Consider the following 16,723-nt stretch of genomic DNA (forward strand, 5'->3'; position numbering starts at 1 on the left):
CTAACAACGGAGTAACAGTATATTACATTTACAAAAATAATGAATGCTTTTTAAAAGTTGTATTTGTTTGTTTTGACTTGCACGTTTTGCATACTACATTTGGTGTTTTGTTGACCACAGTTCAGTGTTTGTACGCTAACAAAAAAATAACTGTGGACTTGCTTGCTAGTTGATATAGAATTGACTCATGGCACATTTTTTAAGTAACATACTTTTGACATACTTTTTGATCTTTGGGCTTGGGGAAGGTATAACGTATTTTTAAGTCAAAGGTTCAAGTCATGTGTCATTGGTGGTAAAATATGGGTAGGGCTAAAAATCTCTTTTGAGTTTGTCAAGTTGAGTCTGAAGTCATCAAACTTGTGACTCGAGTCTGACTCAGGTCCAAACCTCTGCTGTGTCGTACAAAGGAAAAACTGGGAAGAAAAGCAAAGCATAAGAAAAAAATCCATCTTGGAAACTGAATTCACATTGCTGATCATATCAAACAACGTAGTCTTGATTTGTGGACATGTAACTATTCCAAAAAAGTAAAGCAAATTTAAAATACATGGTCAATAACGCAGATGCAGGTTTTAGTACATATTCAAGTCTTACTGGTCCTACTCCATTTAAAATCACATTACATTACACAACAGTCATTTCAATGTGTAGCCTGAACTAGGGCTGGGTAATAAAACAATAACAATAATTATCATGATAGATAAGATATGTAACAAAAACTTGATAAATGTTTGATGCAATTAAGCCAAACAATCAAAGAGGGGGATGATAATGCACCATGAATGCTAGTTGCCACCTGCCACTAAACAGAAGAAGAAGATGAAGAAGAAGATGAGACCTGCCACCAAGGCTTGCCATCACTAAGCTAATGCAGTCAGCATGCTTATGCGCATGGTAACCTTATAAAGTTAAAACAACGTTCAACATGCTCATAAGGTTATTTTTTAGTATGACTGTTTTTACAACGGATAACGGTGCTGGGCTACCCCATGGTTAAATTCGCCACATAACGTCAGCTACAGTGGTTGTATAGATGGTTGACTCAGCTAATACTAATGGTAAGTTAGAGGGTTAATGTTACGTTAGTTGTGGCTGTTTCATTGAAATTAAATAATATCATGTAAATAAAGGTTACTAAACGTAACATGAATAAACTTTAATACATTAACTTATTCTCAAGTCAAATAGATAGTCTTTCATTAGCAATGAATAAATGATCCAGCGTTACTTTACAACCACATCAAAATCTTCAAAGCATCAAAGCATAAATCACATTTTATATGTTTAAAACTTACTGACCATGGTTGAAATTTTTGTCTATTTTGTTTACATTGACAGCTAGAACACAAAATATTTAAACCGTCTGTACAAAGAGTTTGACATGCTGCTGTCCAGAATTTGGATATCTCTAATTTATTGTTTTATTATTGACAGTATTTTGATTCTAACAGATTTGAAACTACCTCAGATTTGTGAAATGTTCCACTGTTTTGCAAATGTCTGTCATGTCCCGATAATAAAGAATAGTTGAAACCACTCAGGAGGGGAAAAAAAAAAAAAAAAAAAAACAGCCTTTAAACTTGAAAGAATAAATTATTTGATATAATTTATTTATTGTGATAATTGTTGATATATACTGATGCAAATATTTTTAGCATTAAAACATTTTTGGCCCTATCCCCCAGCTCATTGAGTTGTTCTGAGTCTGTGCAAACTGTCATGCACTGCTTACTGCAACACATTAACAGTGCACTTTGGACACAGTGGCCCATCATATGTCTAATGTCTTAGTATGCCATGTCATTAACAGTGCTCACAAAAGGAAAGGGCATCAGCACACAAACAAACAACCCCAAATATCCATCCACCGCCACCCCGCATGCAGACAAAAGACGAGGTTAGGCTGCTAAAAGTTAGACTGTGGGTCAGACATGATCCTATAGACACTCAGGACATGAAGTGGGAGGGGATTTCTCAAAGTTCACTCACACTGTGGTCATTACCATACCATACCAGGGAAGTTAAGAGACTTCCTCAATTTGCTTCAAAGGAAACCAATAAAAGACAACAAAGACTTGGGTGATATCTGACTCTGTGTAAAAGAGCCAATTTAGTAAAGTCATATGGGTGAGACAAAAAAGAAAAGCAGAAGGGTTGCGAGATAAACAAAGTGTGAGACCCCGGGGTCCTCTCAGGAGTGTGAGTGGAGGAGTGTGGCCTCTCTAATGACCAATCAACACCCTCCTTGCTGCCGTGGCATCTGTTAGTACTCCAATGGCCTCCCATCTGAGTGTGAGCCTACCGTGAACTCAACACGCAGTCGGAATCCAATCAGACTGCAGATCCAACAAAGCGTGGGTCAAGGAGCAATTCTGACATTTTGCAGAATGTCAACGTTCAACCTTTTCTAAAAGTTCTACTACACGGGAGTTTTGCTCTATGAATACGAAGGGTGGAAATGCGAAGGGGTGAAAGCCAAAGGAAAAAAAAAAGGAACATCACAGCGCTGCTTGAGGGGGCTACAGCAGAAAAGGAAGCAGATTGATAACTAACTAGTGAGCAGTAGGTGACACTGTGAGACCTCCGGGTCTCAGCGAAAATGTTCTTAGGATACAGAACAAAAGTAACTTTTCATAGTTGGACAAAGTGAATGCCCATGTCCAGTGATAAACAACTGACAGGCACAAACATGAGATGAAAACAAGATATGTGCTTTCACCCACTCTCTAAGGCTAAACGATGTCATGTGCTGCGCCTGTGCAGGTTATAAAGGAAGTCAATTTATCATATAGGCATGGAAAAACATTCACATTCATTCTGACAGAGCTCCCAATTCATCTGACCTGTGAAAAGGACAGAGGGTGTCATACGCTGTACACACTGTAAAGCCCCCTCAGGCAAATTTGTGATTTGCGATATTGGGCTAAAAAAATGACTTGTCTTGACCTGCATGTCTGAACTGAGGCAGGAATGCAGCAAGCAAGCAAGCATGCAAAGCAAAACACAGAAAGAAGAACCAGGCCAGATTTTAAACCCAAGACTGTAGCCCTGTGAGGCAGCAGTGCTAACCAAACTGCCCTCAGTGAAGGGCTTTTTTTTTAAAAAACAATAAATCGTTACCCTAATTGCAGCATGAATGTTGCAGTAAAATTGATTCGCTGATCTATTAAGTTTATTGCTTTGTTACTGGGAACAATCTGGCTGGAGGGAGCAGGCGAGGACAGGTAGCATCTGTCCCCACCTACTGCCTTGGCAGCATTAGCGTCATCTGCTAGCTTTGGCAGCATCTTGGAAGCACATCAATATGGCTTTATGTAGCCAGGGCCGCTAGTAGCTAGCATGCCAGTCACGCTCTCAGGCAACGCTCGCTCACAGCCCGAGCATCCACAGAGCACTGAGCCAACAGAGCTAAGCAGAACTGAGCTCGGGCTGAACAGGGAGGCCAGGTCTCCGTGGACGTGCATGAGGAAAAAGGGCCAGTGGCTGTCATCTATCCACACATCCGTGGATAGAAATGTGGGGCCAAGTCCAGATATGAACACTGTCACCACTGTAGGTGTGAGCTTTATTTTCTTGCTTTTCTTTTTCTCCATCTACACTTGTGTTAAGGAACGTTGATGCTCTCGTCAAATCTCAAAAGCTACTGTATTAAAATCAAATCTGAAGGGTGATGGACTGTCTGTTCCTACCTGCACCACTGATGTTATGTTGTTCCCACAAGTGTTTGCCAAAAGACGGGGGGAAATCAAACCTACCCATGGGAGTAATAATTGGGACTTTGTCCAGCGGGAACAAACACTGGCAGAGTTATTTATTCAAAATGACATGCTTCTAGCGACACACTAACAACTAGCACTCTCCTTGACCACAGTAAGACAAAAACTTGATGTGGATGCCTGTGAATCAGACTTGATGTTGGGACTAAAAGGTCATACATCAATAGCAGCAAAGTCCATGTAATGCAGAGTAGCTGAATGGCCCTGTTGGCTGAACATCACAGATCTTCAGGAATCTTATGAGACTATGTTAACAGCAGTGTACGTGACAGTCAAATCTGTCCAGAGCATTTGACAACAAAGTACAAAGAGTAGTGGAATTGATTTTAAAGTGGACAGTTTTCTGGTTTTTATCACTGGAAATACAAAGTAAAAAAAAAAAGAAAGTGCTGAATTGGCAGCTGCACCTCAGGACTATCTTTAACAATGCTTAGTTACAAGGGATGCAAGTTTTAAACTGCTTCCTTCAAGGTGCCCTGTGGAGTTTTTTTTGTAAACAAGCTATGCTTACTTTCAGTGTTACTCACCGAGACGCACAGCGTGTATCCTTGAGGTCTATATGTGTCAAATGCATTTCCTCCCTCTTAAACATTTTTCAAGTGTTTTCAGTTCAATACTTTATTGCCATGTCAACACAGATGATAAGAATTTACCTCAGTGCAGCTCTTAAAAACAGACAAAAAAGACTACACACATAAATAAATAAAATATGTCAAATAAGTGCACAACACACAATATGATCAAGTCCTTAAGTGCTTTGTGCTGCTAACCTGCCTACTTTTAAAGTGCCTGTTGGCTAATACTTGCTGTACTACTACAAGTGCTTATGTGTCAGAGTGCAAGTGTTGAACAGCCTCAGGATATGTGCTATTCCTAAAGCGAGATGTCCTACACCTAAAACCTTGGAATTCCATACCGGAGGGGAAGGATTTCAAAAAGGAGCTAGCAGGGGTGAAAGGAGTCAGCGATGGCCGTCTGCGTCTTGCATCTGAAACCTGTGCCATATATGGAGGAGACAGAGGGAAGGTCACAGCCAATGACCTTTGATGCTGTGCATACAACTCTTTCCAACTGTCCCCTCTCAAGGCGGGTTGTCTTGCCCTACCACGCTGTGACTGAGAAGGCGAGGACACTCACCACAGTAGCTCTGTAGGAGTGCAGCATCGCCTCTCCAGTCAAACCAAACTTTTTAAAGCTGGCGCAAAAAGTTTAGCTTCTGGTGGGCGTTGTTAATTATATGGCTGGTGTTGGCTTCCCACATCAGCATCAATCCAGCATTGTTTACATCCATGTTTACTAGCTTACAGTCTTCTTCTTTAATGCCTTTGCTGGCACACGGCAGCGTATCTTGGTATGTTACCACCACCTGTTGTGTCAGTGGAATAGTGCTGCAGCATTGGTAGGACTGTGTATGACATCCCCCACATGTGCTCATCATGATAAACAAAACTACAAAACCCACTCACAGAAAATATCCATAGCGTTACTAGGGGTTAAAAGGTCCACAGGGAACCATAGTAATGATTAATAATTAATGCTAAAATTGATTAATCATAAGAGACTTTTAAAACTCAAAATAATTTGCTTTTGATATTACATCAGCTTTTTTGCAGCACAACCTCCCAAGCTGAAGAGTCATGCTGTTACTCAAAACTGCCACTCCCACTCTGTTACTTGGTAGTCAGAAAAAGGCCACACAATATGCAAACAGTTCAAATTATTCTGCACAACTTAAGTATTGTTCTGGAGGAAGTAAATGACACTATTTGCAGAGCACTTGAACAAGGCCTAAGCCTTTCTTTCAATAACAAAAAGGCCTGCACAAATACCTGTATAAAGCAGAAATTTCCCCAGATTGGCTGATTACAATCAGATGCTTTTTATTTCAAAATATGTGGATAACTCAGTAGTCAAGAATGGGTTGTGTGCTGCTTAGTGAAACTACGTGCAACACATATTTGCAAGGGGGACTTAGTGAAGGAAGAGGCAACCACAGTGTTCAAGTTATCTGAAAATCTGCAGACGCTTACTTCAGTTTGGGTCAAGTCAAAATCCAGCGAGTTGTCCAAGTAAGCAACACCTTTTTCTGTGTTGTCACACCACGCCTGTATCACTTGTTTTTAATAGTGCACACGTTGCCGTTATCTATGGAAAGTCAACATAGCTTTAGCTACTTAAACAAGCCACAGATGGACAGGTTTCCAATGCCAATTTTGCTCTTTGTCAGTTGATATATTTTTCGGTTAAAGTCTTAACAGTGATTAATTAGTTATTGATTAATTATTAAAATCAGTATTAATAATTCAGCACTCAGGTCTGGGCTTAGGAGAGCCCGTCACTTAGAGAAATATACCAAAATGTTACCTTTATAATGAATGAGCAACCTATTCTGAGATCGCCGTATTCAAAAGGTCACTGAGAAACAACCTAATAAAAAATTAGCCTATTGCAAGCCTGTCTGCAAACATGTGGGTGTTTTCTGCACACATATCGCTAACTACAGAAAGTGTGAAACCCAGTTAACACAGGAAGTTGAGGGAAAGGTGTACTGACCATCTATAAAGGGCTGAGCTATAACTGTCTGACAACAGTGCAGGTTTCTCTGCAGTTTGCTCTGGTCTAGTAGTATTAACAAAGGGGACTACCTCCTACACTACAACACTATCATGCCATGCTAACGCACATGGATCTAATTTCAGACCTGCGGGACCAGGATGTGGTGAGTGTGGCCAAACAGTGGTGCGACATCAGCAGAACCCTGCACCCTGCACACACCTAGCTTTCCAGACACTCAAAGAGGACACCCTTCCAGTCACTCTAAAGCAAGCCATTACAAACTAGTTGGCTGATAGAGGGAGTACACAAAAACTGAAATGCAGCCAAAATCAATCTAAAATTAAACTTGTATTCCCTAAACTGCAAGGAGGAGATATGAGAAATATGAGCAAGCTGAAACCTTCCACCACTTCTCCAAATGCTCAAATGTTCTACACCATGTTGCTATGACAATTTAATTATAGTCTATCATGATTACACTGTTGTTTGTTTGCCTCTGTGAGTTAGTGGGAAGATAATGTGTGAATGTGAAGTGGTGCTTTTTGGCAAAGTACCTAATGTTTGGCTGAAGGAGAAACATCTCTAGTTTGTGGAGAGTGACTGTGTAGCTAGCCAAAGCTGGTGTGTTATGACTCATAGCATTAACCCTTTCAGCTCATACTAAAAGTCAGCACTACAGAATTGAGATAAATGCATACGCAACTATCAGACAGGTCGAATTTTAGGGCCTCGTGCATGTGTACATATGTAATATTCACATACAATCAATCCATTCATGCCTGGTACAATGACAGCAGTCCATTTAGCACAGTTTCAGCATTTTGTTTCATACAGAAAGCAGCTAAACCCAAGTCAAAGAAAGGGAAATTGATCAGATTCAGAGAGAAGTGATTCATTCCTCAAATGGTTACCTGAAACTATTCCTTTAAAAAAAATCCACCACAACCCTAAGCCTCTGCTGGCGGACGGTGTACTTCTACATCATGACAATGGCCTCAACAGGGACATTCTTACGTCCAATCAGGACTCAACACAGGGCAAAAAGAGCGTGACTGAGCAGAATGCATATGTTCAATTTGACCTGAGGGGTGTGCAAACGTTGCTCTGTAGCTGTACTCCAGGGAGCAAGAGTCCGGATATGAGTCTGACCCTGGATCATACATGAGGGGAAGTCAGTTATTACAGCACAGGCCGGTGGTTTATGAGTTTGGTTTAAAATCCAATATCAGATCTACATCCAAGGACAACTTTGAGTCTACTCTGGTCAGCTCAGCAGCTGCACGAGTGAACCGTCCACATAACACCTCTTTAACGTCAAAGCTGAGTGGGCAAAATAAGACAGCTAGTGTAATGTACCGTGAAAATGTTTTTACATGATATTTGACTTACGGCCGACACTGGATATTAATGTGAAATATAGGTTACTTTATTTCCCATATTCATAAAAGGTAGAATATGGTGTTGTTCTTCATTGGCCACAGCCATTTCCCGAGCTAGTCTGAACACTTTTTGTCCTGGCCACCAGTGCTGGAATGTTTGACCACTGCAAACAGCAGTACGGTTCATGCAGCTTGCTGACCCAAGCATGATCTTTCTAAAACAATCTTTGTGGGGTCACGGTTACAAGAGAAATGTCTGCACTGGTTAACTTATGGTCAGGCCTAATAAAGGAACAGTGTAGACTGGAAAATCAGTCAAATAAATTGAGAATGCTTAACAAAATCTTGCAGCAGCTAACATCTCTGACAGTTTTACAGATGAAATCAGTTGTGACCTTCTCTTGTCCTCAGGATCCTGACAGAGTAAACTCTGAAGCACACGTTATAACACCACAGACATAATGATTGCTCTCATTGTGCAAGACTGGACTCAGTCATGCAGTCAAGTTATGTGACACCCGTTGTATGACTTAAAATACTGTGCAGAAACACTATTGCTAACGCTGCATGACATCTTGGCTGTACAGCCTTAAAATTACTGTAATTACACAACAAACAGTCATTTTTACAAACACGGCTTACAAAAAATACAACTGGGAAGCACACATGAACTTCTTTATGAAGACGAACTCACAACCACTTCCAACGTTGAAAACTCTTGTCTGTTTTGCTTTTTTAAATAATAAATTGTTCACAATTTCCGAAGGGGACATCTTTACATGTCATGTTTTGTCTTTCCAACAGCCACAACCCAAACATGTAACATTTAAAGAGAATATAAAACTGTGACAAGCAGAAAATCATGACTTTTGGGATGCTGCAAACTAAAAATATCTGTCATTCTCGTCTGATAAAACACTTAAAGAATGACTGGCTGTTAAAATTGTTGACGATTCATTTAACGTCAACCATCTCATCATTTCAGCACTGACAGATAATTTATTGATCCCAAACTGGGAATTTTTTTTTGTTACAGCAGCAAGTAATCAAACAGTATTTGGACATTAGAATACAGAAATATAAAAGATATGCAAAATTTAAATATACAAGAGAAATATACAGGAATAAAATAAAAACATCAACACTGCAGGAGTAAAGAAAGTGAGGTAGAGGTTGTAGAAAATGTGCAAAATAGCTTTAAGTGTGCAATTGGTTATGACCAGCAGTGCATCAAATAGATGTAAAAAGTATTAAAAATTTATACGTCCTATTTAAGGCTGCAACAAATCATTATTTTGATTATCCCTCAATCGACTAATCACTTCCTCAATTGACCAATAGATGACTGCATGACATTTAGAAACTTTTACATTTTACTTGTCCACACCAAGCAGATCACATACTGACAGCAAATTATCAATGGAAATAGTGACATCACCTACCCTCATTTTCAGATGTTGGACATGCCACCTGTACAACCAGATCAAATGTTCTGTCTGGATTCTCCCTGCAAAGAACAAAACAGTGTTTACTCGGGGGGAGATAAGGGGGGCAGCTGTTGTTATTACACACAATCACAGGCAACAAGTGTGTACTCAGCATTGGCTCACACGGCCACTGTGCTGAATGCCACTACATGTGCATTAGTGTTACATTAGCAACCATATAGTGGAGCTGCCCTACTTAACGTGAGTCATGTTGTCAATACCGGGTAATGTCAATAACCGCTTGTTAGCCGAAGCTGGTGGTGCTTTAGTGTGTGAGAATGAGAAGTTTTCTTATCTGTTACAACGTTATGTGGGCAAACCTGGGTCACGGGACCCGGTCTTACAGCGGTCGCTCGGTGTCGTGTCCACATGTAAGGTATTTAACGCCGTCTGCTTGGCTAGCGGAGCTGCTAATTGGTGGTCAGCTAGTAGACGGAGCAACAGACTGACCCAAATGCTGTCGAGCCAGCTGGCCTGGCGGTTAAAGCCACTGCTGGAGATGGCTCACGTTACGGCCAAACATTCCTTCGTATATCTCGGCTCTGAGTTAACGTTACAACGGACAACACATTAGCCGTTAGCTCGACAGCTCTCTATATTAAGAAGCGACAGAGAGAGGGGGGATAAAAAACACAAACTCAGGCGTCTTACTTTATTCTGCTGTCCATGGTTTAGCTACAACATCGCGACAACTCCGTGCTGTCGGCGGCTCTGCTCTGCTCTGCTCGAATATTTCCACCTCGTCCTTCCTCAGTCTCAGCCGTCACTTCGTCTGCCTTATCTGATACCGGTCGAAAGCTGCAGCCACCGCATGCTTGTGGAAGTGGGATACAGTGGTAGTTTGTGCCGTCCTTCCGCCGTTTAATGTAGCCTGAATCCCCCCTCTACTTCAGCACCACAGCGCTTATTTCCCACAACAAACACCACTCCAGGAAGTGCTGTCAAAGATTTGGTGACGTCAGCGCGTCAGATGAGCACCTTGCTGCTGTTGCTTCTGCCTGCAAGCATCCTTCCTCCACTTAAACATGAGTAACAGGCAGGATACAAACAGCAGACCTGAACTGTGTGATTCACGCCTCCGATGAAAAACCTGTGTCCCAATGAGACTGTTATTAACATAATAATTGTGGCAGCGGTAGCCTTCAGCAGTGGCTCCCAAAGTGGGGTCCCTGAACCATCAGGGGTCCTTGAGAGGGCTTCCAAAATGAGAAGTAGTTTGAGCCAGTATTAATAGATGTTTGGGTCACTTGAGGCTTCCCAAACAACCTGCAAATACATTATAACATCACATATTAGCATCATCCTCCTACAGAGTTGCTAAGCTGAACATAATAGCAAACAGTTGCCTATATGCGTGTAGAACAGGGGTGTCAAACTCATTTTAGCTCACGGGCCACATACAGCCCAATTTGATCTCAAGTGGGCCAGTACAGTGAAACCACTTCATAAAAACTTTCCCTTTTTTTAGTGTAAAGAAGGACATTCTGAAAACGCTCACCCATTTACAAAACAAATGATGAACAGCCCTCAGTATCCTCAAAAATTATGTGTAAATTCAACAGTATGTCTCATTTTTGTCCACATTCAGTCAGTCTACTACTCACTCTCATAACATGTGTATTTTTTCATAATTTACCATGAAAGAGGAAGCTATTGAGAAAGAAGGTGAAGTCACCCCCTGCCTTACAAATCATTTACAGTCTGAAGTTTTGTCAGTGCGTCAGCAGCAGGGTTACACTAATATGGTTTTAAGATAGAAGTCTGACACAGATTCTTTTGGTTGACAGTATTTTGCACAATGTTCAATATCCTTAAATATGACCACAATAAGTATTTATTGTTATTTCAGAGAACTGTATTCTGGGCAAGGCAACATTAGGTATGCAAAGTCATCTAGAGGGCCATATTGGACTCTTTGACAGGCCGGTTTAGAGTCATGTTTATTGCTACCTGGTAAATGTAAGCTCAGCTCTCTTTTTAGGCCTGTGTTGATCTTCACCTACTCATAAAGGCAGTATCTGGCTCCTTAGCCGCTAAAAGCTCCACAATGTTCACCAGCGACAACAACGCTAATGACAGCAGCCAGAGTAAACTAAAGCAGTAATGTTTCAGAGCATAAAAAATATGGGTTGACAATGAGCTGAATGAAGCTAAAATTATCTTCAGACCTAGAACTGCAGAGGTGGGTGATAATTCGCACCTTTCACCATCAGCACATTATGAGACAGTGGGTCTCTGAGTACAGACATGCAAAGGGCCCTATCACCTCTCCTACAAAGGAGCAAGACAGACTTGTGGTGGTTTCGAATCTCTTTGTGGTAATTATCATTTTTTTGTTGTGGTTTGTATCTTTAAGGTCATTTTGTGTCTCCTAATGGTTTCTTTTTGTGTCTATTTTTAGTCGTTTATGTCTTGCTTAGCTAATTTTTGTGTCTGTGTGGTAACTTTTAGTCTTTTTTGGTTGTTTTATGTTGCTTGTGGTTGTTTTGTGTCTCTTTGTGAGTGTTTTGCACATTTTTGTCGATAATTTGTGTCTCTTTGCAGTTGCTTTGCATTTCTTTGTGGTGTTTTGTGTCCCTTTCTGATCATTTTGACTGTCTTCCTCATTATAACCTGTTAATGTGAGTGAAATTTTTAGATAAAGGCATTTGAGTAGTGTAAAATATAATGATTTCCTTTAGAATGAGTACAGTCTGTGAAAATGTGTGACAATTTTACATGAAATTCAGTGCAACAATATTTCTGAAATCTCCTTACTGGTTTGCAAGCTGTGCAAAGGAAGCAACTATCCTGTGGTCCCAGATCCTCAGGAGCCTGAACTCCCTGGTTCATTGTGAGGTATCTGGTTTTGTTTTAGTTAATTTATTTACTTTATTAATCCCCCTGAGGGGAAATTCAATGTTTTCACTCTTGCTTGTCAATTACACACAGGTCCGAAAGACACATACATGCACAAACAGGACCTATACATGCACAAAGTGGAGAGATGTCAGAGTGAGGGGGCTGCCCTTGGTAAGGTGCCCCAAGCGGTTGGGGGGTTCGGTGCTTTGCTCGGTGCCCAGGAGGTGAACTGGCACCTCTCCAGCCACCAGTCCACGCTCCATATTTTGGTCAGGACGGGGACTCGAACAGGCGACCCTCCGGTTCCCAGCCCAAGTCCCTATGGACTGAGCCACTGCCGGTAAAGCTAATTTAAATGCAAGTATGTTTGCACCTTTGAAATGTCATATAGATTAATTTGGTTTCTGCATTATCAACCTCTTGTGAATGACCCTATGTTAAAATATAATTTTAAGACCGTCATTATTTTTAATATTGCATAGTACAGTGTAATGTTGACATCACACTCATAAATAAAGGTTTGTTTACTCCACAAACTGTCACACAGACAAACTGGTTGTATTATTCCAACAGGAATCCTCTGGGTCTCTCAGCAAATGTGAATCTGCCATATATGGTCTGTGGCATTTGTAGGTGACAACATACACAATGCTCAGAGGGTAGTATTTGGATTTGGGGGTCAAAAGGAGCAACTAACCCTAACCCTAACCCAAACAGCAAATTTAGGTCAACAGGTTAAGCCGGCCATGAACACGGCTTATCAAACATGGGTCACTTGCATAAAAAAAAGTAGGCCTACAAGTTTGAGAAACAAGCTTATGATGGGAGGTTGTTGGAAAGAGTTTTGTTTCAGCACATTTGAAACGGGGGTTTAAGGCCCCATCTGGGAAATTTTGAGCGTCTAACACTTACTTTCCTGCATTCTGAGGAGTTTTTATATGTCAGTTTTTGCCTTTCCTGCATCAATTCACAGTGGAAACTATTGTAATTTCATCAAAATAAAAGACCTCTGCTAACTTAATTTTTTTTATTGGGAGGCAGAAATGCACACATTCTAAATATTGAGGGTAATGTGTCCCCTGAGTCCCCCTGAAATCTACACCTATGATTGTTGACTTGATCTGTGTTAGGAAAGTGAAAGAGTACCACTTGCCCCTCCTTGATTACCACCACTGAAGTGCCTTTGAGCAAAGCCCCTAACCCCAAACTGCTTCAGTGAAGCTGCTCGGCAGCCTGCAGATCAGACTGTGGTGAACAGTAGAGGACTGGTGAGGACTGGCATGATTACTTGACTTAATCCTGCATAATTATAGTGTGTCGTGTAAGTGCTACTTACAGTGTTAGACGACAGTACTCCATGCATGAAATAAATGCTGAAGTCGCAATACATAACTCAGTTACATAAGCTTTTAGATGATGAAAAAACTGCCTGTGTCACACACACACAAACCATGTAGGCTATAGACCCAGCCTATACTGTATATGACTATATAAATCTGCAGCAGGACTACATATTAAACACATTGCTCATGAATCAGCTGAGTCACTGCCCTCTTAAAGGGGAAATCCACCCAAAAATAAAATGATTTCTATAATTCTGTGCCCCTCTGGGATTTCATTTGGGAATTTAAATAAGACAATTTGTTTCATGATTCACAGCTGTAAACCTTCATTAAATTAAAACTTATTTAAGTGTTTAAACAAGTAATTAGCCTATATGAGCCCACAGAGTCACAAATTCACATGACACCTGCTGACATAATCAATTAGAATCATGACACTTTTGATTTATTAATTTGATTTATTCAAAATATTTGTCCTCTTATAGATGTCTTTACAGGCCGAAATCGCTGAAACGCAGTGCCATGTAAATTTTGTTTTAGGGTGGACTTTCCTTTTATTGTTTGCATGTTTAAGCAATATTCGTCCCATGGTAAATTGAAACCAATGGCTTAGATGTACTTCTCTCCCCTCTCCAGAGAGTCTGCCTGGATCACAGCCAGAATCCTTCAGGCTGACTGGAAGGTAATTAAGTGGCAGCAGACTGGGGCATGCTGTTTCAGGCATCCGTATGAAATGATAATGGCAGGGCTGCTGCCTTAACATAAAAAAAAAATAAAATAAAATAAACAATATGAGACACATACACACAAAGAGACGCATACATAGAGCTCTCAAGAATCTTGGGCACTGGGAACCAGTGAGGTTTCACATTTCAGAAAACTGTAAACAGTAAACACTGGAAAGAAGAATAGAATACAGTGATCCTTTGTTTTTTGTTTTTTGAGGGCCTAAAATTATATTTCCGAATGGCTTGAATTTGGCCTAGCTGAGGAACACAGGGTTTATCTTGCTGAACTGAAATGTCACTCACAAGAAAAAATTATAAAGAGCGCTCCCTGTGTTTTCTTTTGAGCTTGGGAAAATGCAGTCTAGCCTGAGTGTAGCCAGCAGTAGAGTTTATACAAAATATTGCACTGCCTCTCAGGTTCTACAAATAAAAACTTGTTTTACAGGCTGCATGGCGCTGTTCTTGTGCACAACGTTTCTCATTCTAAGCATGCATATATGTATCTTTTTTACCAGCGATGTGTAATTTGTCTGAGGGTAAATTGACCCCACAGTGTCAGTCAAAAGACACTTGTCAGGTTTCATTACCCAGAATTCTGTTGTAGACACATCATCAGAGGTGGCTTACAGCAGTGGATAACCTTGAACGGACTCATTAATGTCCACTTATCAACCTTGCAGTGCTTTGTCCAAGTCATTATATTACTTAAATACAATGGGAAGGTGTCTTTGTTTTCACTGCAGTGTCACTGCAGCAAAGGAGAGCAAAGTGGGATAGTGTCGGTTATGCTCGAGCTCAGTTTAGCCACATTTGCTGTTAAAACAAAAAGATCTAAGTGGACTATTTCCTCCACCACTGCTGTACTAGTGGGATTGAGTGATGTTTTTCTCAGTTTGGGTGAATTTACCCTTTAATTTGCATCAAACTGGTGCACCCACGAATACTTTTAAGTAGCCTATGGATTTTTGCCTGTACTGGTGATGTTGAATTTTTGCTGATCAAAAGCTGGTGGTCACATTTTTCATTTTATATTTAGTTGCATGAGAAAATGTAGCCTAATGATACAGTGGTAATGAATCTTATACTAGCCCTTAAATTTACCCTTAAAGGGATAGCTCGGATTTTTGAAGTGGGGTTGTATGAGGTACTTATCCACGGTCAATATATTACCTAGAGTAGATTGCAGTCTGAAGTTTGCGGTCTGCAGTCCCCCAGTGTGGAGAAGCAGGCTGGAGTCTGACACGGAAGCTAAGAATTGTACTGCAGTGGATGGGGTCAGTAACAAAACATGTTTTAGCCACCTTAAAAAAGCCCCGCTTAAAAAAATCTATAACAGATTAAGTGTGTGCTTCACTGAGAGTATTTTTACTGCTTTTCCTTTCCATCAGACAACAGTTTCCAACGGGGAACTGAAGCCATTGTATCACTTTCTTCAAAGCCAGACTACATTGATAAAAACAGCAATTTAACCTCACTGAACACAGGAGCTGCTGGTCTACTGCTGCCGTGATCTGTTCTTTTTTCATGTGTGTTACTGTGTGATTTTGCCGTTAAGAGTGATACGTTCAGATTCACCAAAGTCACACAGTAACACAAACTATTTAATTGATCAAAGCAGCAGTAGATGAGCTCCTGAGTTCAGTGAGCCAAAATTGCTGTTTTTATCAATGGAGTCTGGTGGCTTTAAAACGTGCGTAGATGGGGAACTGAAGACATTGTAAAAGGCTGTCAAACAGAAAGGTAAAGCAATGAAAATACTCTCAATACAGCGTACACTTATGTAATGGGGTTAATTATACTGCAGTAATATGTGTGACAAGTCCAATGTACATTTGTAGTGTTGAGTATTATAATTACACAAAATTTGGTTCAGTTGTTATTACCTGACATGCTTAGGCCTCCGTACACAATTTGTGGAACGTTTGATACCCAGTTTCTGTACCCCTATGTTCACCTTTGGGGGGTACCCCACCTATAAAGAGGTGTCTCCTGTCTTACTTCTCCCCTTTTGCTGTTGTGCTCTGTGGAAGAGGTAAGCGACATTGCTCTTGTGGTAATTTCCGTGTTTTAGCAGTGTTAGGCAATGTATATAAGTTAATTTTTTGCTGACATAATCTTGTGTCGCTTAATTTGTGTAGGGGCTGGAGTGTGTGATGAAGGATTTTGTTTTGCCACTTAGAGTGCCGCAATTGAACATAACATGGCACCCTTTTGCTGTTGTGCTCCGTGGGAGAGGGGCTGGAGTTTGTGTGATTGTGTATGACAGAGGATTTCGTTTTGCCACTAGTCAGGAATAAATGGAGATCGCCTCCAAAGATATTCACCATTTAGGCTTCCTTATATCTACACAATGCAGACATCACTAGAGTCCACTGGTTACACTTGATCTGTTATAGATCTTTTTAGGTGGGACTTTTTCAGGTGGCTAAAATACGTTTTATTGCTCCAGCCTGCTTCTCCAAACTTAGGGCATGCCTACTGCTATCTACTGTATGTATTGCATTGACTATGGGTAAGTATCTCATACAACTCCACTTCAAAAAATCTGAACTATCCCTTTAATTGCATGTTTTCTTTTTTTTGGTGACTTTTTCCTATGTATTCTTCAGT

The 16,723-nt window shown here is 40.6% G+C and overlaps 1 protein-coding gene across 2 annotated transcripts in view; it reads right to left on the reverse strand.

The window, feature by feature from the left end:
* The window catches only part of dennd1b (DENN/MADD domain containing 1B), a 115,820-nt gene extending 105,684 nt beyond the window's left edge, over positions 1 to 10,136 (reverse strand). For both annotated transcript variants that reach the window (XM_033621659.2, XM_033621657.2), the window contains exons 1-2: positions 9,853 to 10,136; positions 9,157 to 9,221 (exon numbers count right to left, since the gene is read on the reverse strand). In XM_033621659.2, coding sequence (XP_033477550.2) covers positions 9,157 to 9,221; positions 9,853 to 9,869 — 82 coding nt within the window. In that variant the 5' untranslated portion in view covers positions 9,870 to 10,136. The remainder of the gene's footprint in view (positions 1 to 9,156; positions 9,222 to 9,852) is intronic.
* Between the last annotated feature and the right edge of the window lie 6,587 nt (positions 10,137 to 16,723).

This window comes from Epinephelus lanceolatus, chromosome 6 (genome assembly GCF_041903045.1).
Source record: "Epinephelus lanceolatus isolate andai-2023 chromosome 6, ASM4190304v1, whole genome shotgun sequence".
Lineage (NCBI taxonomy): Eukaryota > Metazoa > Chordata > Actinopteri > Perciformes > Serranidae > Epinephelus > Epinephelus lanceolatus.